Source organism: Parambassis ranga, chromosome 9 (genome assembly GCF_900634625.1).
Source record: "Parambassis ranga chromosome 9, fParRan2.1, whole genome shotgun sequence".
NCBI lineage: Eukaryota > Metazoa > Chordata > Actinopteri > Ambassidae > Parambassis > Parambassis ranga.
The window spans coordinates 6,232,419-6,239,857 of record NC_041030.1 but is presented as its reverse complement, the minus strand read 5'-3'; the positions used below and the strand labels follow the sequence as shown (position 1 = coordinate 6,239,857).

At 40.8% G+C, this 7,439-nt stretch overlaps 1 protein-coding gene across 1 annotated transcript; it reads left to right on the top strand.

Moving 5' to 3' along the window:
• Positions 1-240: 240 nt before the first annotated feature.
• On the top strand, positions 241-6,388 carry LOC114441115 (dynein heavy chain 2, axonemal-like). The gene is made up of 19 exons (XM_028413898.1): positions 241-300; positions 432-612; positions 691-783; positions 884-1,122; positions 1,293-1,484; positions 1,562-1,719; positions 1,795-1,882; positions 2,027-2,232; positions 2,487-2,616; positions 2,807-2,989; positions 3,110-3,324; positions 3,414-3,560; positions 4,086-4,242; positions 4,346-4,455; positions 4,999-5,128; positions 5,274-5,462; positions 5,667-5,796; positions 5,902-6,070; positions 6,238-6,388. Exons 1-19 carry the CDS (start codon positions 241-243, stop codon positions 6,386-6,388), a joined length of 2,928 nt encoding a protein of 975 aa, XP_028269699.1.
• The last annotated feature ends 1,051 nt before the right edge of the window (positions 6,389-7,439 follow it).

Here is a 7,439-nt window from a genome sequence, read left to right as displayed (position 1 = left end):
TCAGTGTTGAGTATTATACTCTCTACTACTTGCTTAGCAAAATATTTAGTTTTAGTTTCAATTTTGCAAAGTATCCTTGGTTCACAGATTTTCCATTTGCCCTCTCCTTTCTTTTTCTTTTGTCTGCCCATCCACTGGAAGTTGTTTATCTGTTTTGCACCTGGTGTACCCAATGAATACTGGACAGAGGAGAATGAGAAGGCATTGGATACATTTATTATGGACACCTCCATCAGAACCATGATAATCTACAATGATACCTCTGTCGGGCTTCGTGTGGTGTACTCCATGCCATCATTGGTACAGTATTTTACTTTCTTCTCTACTCTCAACTGATTTCTTATTATGAACAAATCAGATTATTTATTTATAGTATTTCTGTAGATTTTTCTCTTTTATTTCACCATTGTATATAAATGTTTGCCTTACAGGAAGAAGTAGAGAAGCTGTCCTATTTTATCCGCAAGCCAGGAGCTGTAATCACAGTGGAGACGTTTTATGAGGCCCTCCAATTTGGCTGTGTGCATGGCAATGCCATCCAGAGTCTGTTGCAGTTCATGAACTCCATTGCCAACACCGAAGAGATGCACTGCTACCTTTTCAGTATTACAGGTATTTAAATCAGGAAATTGGAGTTCACATTTCTGATGATGTGTTGCAGTGTCATAATTGAAAGATTTTTTTTTACAGATGAGATGTTTGTTGTGTATATCCCATCTGAAGCCCTACAGTGCAGTCCTGAGGAAGCCTGCAAAGACAAGAGTCTGGTACAGAGAATTGAGAGTAAGCTTGAGAAACCATTTATGTTTGTGACTCTTTGTTCAATACACAGTCCTTGTCTGTGTTTTTTTCCACCACTCACTCATTTTTTATCACATTATAGCTGTTATGATTCACTGGATGGACCAGATCAAGGAGCTACTGAATGAACAAGAAATAGTGACAATGATGGACAATTGTGGTCCGCTGCCAGAGATTGACTTCTGGGAGAGGCGCTACGCCAAGCTGTTGGACATCACCCAGCAGCTAGAAAAGTCAGAGGTCAGACACATCCAGAATATCCTGCAGCTTGCTTCCTCTCTGTATGTACATCGCTTTTGCGAAGTAGCCAACAAAATTCAGGTATGTAACACAAAACAATCATTTTCTTACAACAGTACTATACATGTAATGTCTCCTGAGTATTTCTTATTTATTCTGTTCAGCAATTTGTTATGTAGAAAGTTATTCTGTAATTTCTAATGTAGGAATTTGATATCATATCATATTTTCCTTCTGTGTGTGGTGTCCAGGAGTGCTGTCTGCAGGCCAAGTCAAACCTGACCTTTCTGTCCATACTGAAGGAGCCCTGCAAAGAGCTAGCCCAACTCAAACCAAGCCAAGTTGCTTCCAAGCTGCCGAACATTGTCAATCTTATTCGTATTATCTGGAACAACTCCATCCACTACAACAGCAGTGAGAGGATCACCGGCCTCTTTCGGCAGGTATGTGAATATATATGTTAAATACATCCACACCACATGTAACCAACCCACCAACTTTTTGTGTTTGTTTTCTGCAGATAAGCAATCAAATCATCTACCTGTGCTCCCAAAGCATCTCCCTGGACAAGATTTTTAAGGGCCACGTGTTATCCAGCAAACAAGTCCTCGCTGACTGTTTGCAGTGCTGCACGTCCTGGAAGGAAATTTATCTGCAGGCTTCACAGCTGCACTCCAAGTAGGAGAGTTTTCATCTGTACAGAGTACACAGCTGAGTTTATTTGTAATGCTACATGTCTGTTCTTTATTTCAGGTATTCCCCTAAAGGCTGGGATCTGGATGAAACAAGGTTTTTCGTGGTGATTGATGCTTTCATTCAGAGGCTCACTGACCTGCTTGAGGTAAACACAGTAGCATCTGCATGTTATGTCGGCGGACATAGCTGACATGACCAAATGGCCCAAGTTGACTAGGCTTCTTTTTGAATATATTGTAAATCCCTGGAACATATTTTGATTTATTATTATTTTCTCGTCCCCTCTCAGGTGTGTGACTGTCAGCATCAATTTGCCCGTTGGGAGGATGGAGAGCAGACATCCCTGCCATGCTTTGGTGGTCTCCAAGGGGAAGAGTTCACCGGCACCCTCCAGACACTGGAAGATACATTTCATCATGGCCTGCAGAACCTGTGCTCTGTTGATAAAGCCATCTTTGATGTCACTGATAACACATGGTGCAGTGAATTCAGCAGGTTGATCTAATGCTTTTTATTCTTAAGACTAAATATTTTAGCAGGAAAATATTTAATGTACTACCGAATTCCCAAAATGTGTTTTATGGGTATGTGTAAGAATTGGCCACATCAGAAGGTGCTTCCCTTTAGACAGAGACATTTTCCAAAGAAAGCACTCACTTGTGCGCATGCATAATATCTAAATATCTATAATGTGTGTTCGTGTGCACTCCTGTTTTAATGTGCTTCTGAAGTGTTTTTTGTGTACACAGATTTTGCGCACTGGTAAAGAATCTGGAAATGATGATGCAGAACTTGATCAATTCAGTATTTAAGACAGTGTACTTATTCGAGGAAGGAGTCCGGCTTCTGGACATTTTCAGGCCTGTGTCTGCTCGTGAGGTATCATTCACAGTCTATACATTAGATTTGTCATTAGTTACTTCAACTTAATTTATTTAAAATTCTATTACTTAGAACAAATAGGCAAAAGTAACCGCACTTTTAGGCTAGATGCATTGTTTATAGTCTGTCCCATGTTTGCCTTCTCTTGCACTCACACAATTCATACATACAATCTTCTCAATCACAGGCCATTAAGCGCGTCACAGATGAAAAGGCAGAGGAGGTGTACAACATTTTTAACAAGGAGCTCAAAATGGTTAACAATATCCTTAACAAGAACACAAGTTCTTCTTCTCTCCATATGCCCAAGATATCAGCACATGTCTACAAGCTGATGGGCCTCAAACATCGTTTAGAGACACCCATGGAGGTGAGTGCATAACACTATACATATCAAACCTGCTTTTTTTTTGTGTGTGATGGTTACTTCACTACATCCTTTTATTCTTTCCTGGATTTTCTCCCTTTTGTCCTCTTTATCCCACTTTAGGTGCTCCAAAAGGCTTACTTCATGCCTGACTCTAACACACGCAAAGCAGTAGTTTCCTCCTGTAGCCAGACAATCCAGGTTTTAGATGAGCTAGTCAGGAAGAGCTTCAGTGAGTGGAGCCAGAAATTGGACGGACAGCACTTAAAGAGCCTGGAGCAGCCACTCATGGTGCGCTACGCAGACGGGTCGAACCAGCTGGACATCAACTTTGACAAGTGGGTCTAACAAAAGTACACACAAATTACACAAAAGACACAAAGTTTCACACTACGACTGTAAAATCTCCTTGTGTGTTCTTTTCCAGAAACCTGCTGGAGATGTTCTCTGAAATCTGCCACTGGAAACGACTAAAATTTGAGATCCCCCAGATTGTGTCTGACATATACCAGGAGAAGGATGATCTCAAACTCCTCAGGGATAGGGTCGTGATGCTGATCAGGAATTATAACAGGTCACACACACGCACGCACATACTGTATATGTTTGCATTGTACCATTTGTACCTCTTCCCTCTGGAAAGAGGTACAGGAGCATCAGAACTCACACCAACAGACTGAGACACAGCTTCTTCCCCAGAGCTGTGAAATCCATCACTCCACTATCCCATACACATCCCACCCACCCAAAGACTGAGTAATAAACCTCTGTACACAGACACTGTGCACTTTAAACCATTAATACACTGCTTCTTGTACAATATATTCATACTGGTCACTTTAAACATTTAATTTGCACTGTTAGTTTTACTCTTTTTATTCTTATTCTATTTTATATTTATGTAGGTATATTTTAAGCATGCCTCTTTTTTATTTTATGTGTCCAACTGTGTGCCTAAGCCAAGAGCTGCTAAACAAAATTTCATTGTACCCTGCATAGTGACAATAAAGATTCTTCATTCTTGATTCTTGTAATCACACATTGAACTCAAAATGCTTTTATCTAATGTTTTTTTTATCTCCGTTTGGGTACACATCAGGATCATCGGAATGCTGTCCCCAAACGAGCTGAGCCTGTTTAGGGATAAACTTCGTTTCATTGATGAGAAGATTCAGCCAGGTCTAACCAGCCTCACGTGGTTGTCCAAAGCAGCTTCCACTGCGTTTGTCTGTGACTCCCTCCCTCATGTTGACAAGGTTGTAACATGTCATTACAAAAACAGTTTAAAGATAATCATCAATGGATTATAATTACTGAGCAGTTCCTCTTGTCATCTCTCCTTTCCAATAATCACTCTAGCTCCAGGTGATAGTAGATGATTACAAAGAGTCATATGTTTCCATATGCAACCTCTTCCACCAGATTAGTGAAGCACTGCTGGTTAGACTGGATGAAAACACTGTGTACAGGTAACTACAAATGTAATTAAAGCTGCAAGCAGCGACTCACAGCCGCCGCCTCCCCTATCGTCCCACATCCTCTCTCCCCCTGTACTGGCACTAGCTGTGGTCTGCAGGGCAGAAGAGTACACCAAAACACACATATAGAAAAGAGGATAGAAAAGACAGGTCCTCCAGCCAGTAGGTGGCGCAGTGACTGTAGCAATACGATACAGCCAGAAAAACATCTATTTCTTGTGAGTTGGTGAAGGGTAAACTTTGTGGCAGTGCCACAGCCAGACGGCATGACAAAGTGCTGCGTTTTTGATAACTTTTGGTCCCTAACCCCTTAAGTGCAAGTGCACCAATTTTCAGCCCTATCAAGCAATTCCCCTAAGAGGAGTTTGCAAAAGTGTGGGGAGTGCAAAATGTTAATATTAATTAAAAAAATTGCATTTCAATCGGGCTCTGGCACGTTTCTTGCTCGGACCCTAATGATGACCTTCAAGCATTGATTTTATACCCATACAGTACATTTTTTCATTTGATTTGATTTACCTCATTGTATTGTAGGAACTTGGAGTTTGAGGACGACCAGAAAGTTCACCAGCAGAGCCAACTCAAAATAATCCAGTCTGCACACCACGCTATTGCTGATATCCTGACCCACCTCAACAGAATTTTCAATACTGATGGAACTGAGGTACATGTCATTCACTTAGTAGTGGTAGGGTTCCACCATGTATATGCATGTGTAATTTAAGGAGTGGTTTACTTGTAAAGTAATAGCATAATAGTGATGCTTTTACAAGAATGGGTACTTTACAAGGTTTTTCATGGCATTTCAGGTCCAGGAAGCCTGGGTGGCCTTCACAGAGAAGGTGGACCACGTGGTAGAGGAAGCTCTTAGACGTAACATCAAGAAATCCATGAAGAAGCTATCTAGAGCCATCAATGGGGATAGCAAGACATCACCCAATCCCTTGCTCAAAGTCTTCGTAGAACCGCGTCAGGCATCTCCCCAAACTGAACCAAAGGTCCATGTGATAATGATTTGGTTTCACTTTAACATGTTCATTGTATACTGTACTCATTTTTCAGGCACACTTTAGGCTGTCTTTAAGAGGCTTTTATTCATCTGCAACTAGAGCTCAATGTTGCCATGTAGCCTTGTTTTTACAGCTCTTTAAAAGTCAAAGAAATACAAGAAAATTGAGTGTATGTCTGTGGTGGTTTGACAGGTGGAGTTCTCTCCAAGTCTCGCAAAGCTTGAACAGATTCTAAACATTTTGCCCCAGCTCATCAGCATCATCTCAGACATTGAACGCCTCACAGAAGGCTCTCAGCTAAATCCGATACACGTCAACATAGGTTTGAACATTTTTTACATTCTGCATAAACAGTATGTATATGCGACTATATGTGTCATTTGGTGCCTTTTATCTGGTGTCACCCTGGTCTTCTCTTATCCCTCAGAGCAAAATGAAGAGATAAGAAATATTCAGGAAGCTGTTTCTGCAGGGATGGCTGCCAATGCCAACCTCTTGCAGGACTGTGTGAAGACATGGGACCAATACAGGGACATCTGGAAGTTCAACTTTGAACAGGACCTGTCAGTATCTTCTCTTGATGCAGCTATATGCAGGTAAAAATGAACATGATCTAAAGTAAATACAATGCAAAATGTATTGTAAATTTTTTACACCCAGTACTCTAATTATCACCCTGTAATGCATGACTGCAAAAAAACATGCTCCAGATGTGCATACCAAGATTTCCTAAGCTTTGTCTGCCTCATTTGCTGCTCTGTAGGTACACAGAGATAACCAACAATGTTCAACAGGAAGAGACTGTATTTAACATCGGATTCATCGTGCTGGACTGTTCACTTCTCAAGTCCTTGTTGGTACAGCACTGCACTGAGATTACCCAGTTTCTCAGTCAGATCCGCCTTAAATATTAGTGTGCAGGTGTTAGTGTGCAGTAAACCACAATAGTTAACTATGGTTTATTATGCTGCTGGAGGTGTCATGACCTGGTGTTTATTTATGGTTTTGTTTTCCTTGTTTTGGGTTTTTAGTTTAATCTGTGTTTAGTTGTTGTTATTTTCCTGTAGTTCTGGTGTTTTGTTTCCTTGGGTTTGTGTTTTGTGTTTCTAGTTGTCTAGTTGTCTAGTCTTGTTTTGTGTTTCTAGTTGTCTAGTCTTGTTTTGTGTTTCTAGTTGTCTAGTCTTGTTTTGTGTTTCTAGTTGTCTAGTCTTGTCTTGTTTTGTGTTTCTAGTTGTCTAGTCTTGTTTTGTGTTTCTAGTTGTCTAGTCTTGTTTTGTGTTTCCTGTTTTACTTTGGTAGTCCTGTCCTCCCTGTGTATTGTCTTGAGTTTTGCTTCCTGTTTTCCCTCCTGGTTGATTACCAGCCCTGCCCTCATGTGTGTCACCTGTGCCTCGTTGTCTTCCCTGGTCCCCTTGTATATAGTCTGTGTCTTCCCCTTTGTCCTTGCTAGTTCGTCTCGTCTGTGTGGGCTTTGTGTCACTCCATGTCTCGTCCTTGCCATGCCATGCCATGCTTCGCTCCAGGTAGTTTCTTTGTTTATGTTATGTTTTTGAACCCTGCCTTGAACCCTCGCTAAGTTTCCTAGTTTTGCCTAGTTTTGCTTTTCTGGTTTTGCCACGTGTAGTGTGATTTTCAGTTAGTTATTTTGTACTTTACCTTTTGACCACGACAAGTGTGATTTTTAGTTTTGTATTGTTTTGCCCTCCTGGCCTTTAAATAAAGGACTGTTTTTGGAACTTAGAACTGCTCTGCATCCTGCATCTGTGTCCGCTCTCACTCACAAACCCTGACAGGAGGTATTAACATACATAATCTGTTTTACAATTCGTACAGCAGCCCATATTTCCTTCTCCTATGAGTAGACTTACAAAGGCCTTTAAGCTGTAGTTCTGTTTCACAAATCAGTTTGATTTAAGTCCAATTTGGGAAATTACATTAACGGGCATTTATTTTTCACTTAAGATT

Bases quoted from the DNA above. Each gene is read 5' to 3' on its own strand.
- LOC114441115 (XM_028413898.1), top strand. From the start codon at position 241: ATGATAATCTACAATGATACCTCTGTCGGGCTTCGTGTGGTGTACTCC. The intron at 3,561-4,085 runs GTCACACACACG...GGTACACATCAG, and splicing joins CTGATCAGGAATTATAACAG to GATCATCGGAATGCTGTCCC. The intron at 5,797-5,901 runs GTTTGAACATTT...CTTATCCCTCAG, and splicing joins TCCGATACACGTCAACATAG to AGCAAAATGAAGAGATAAGA.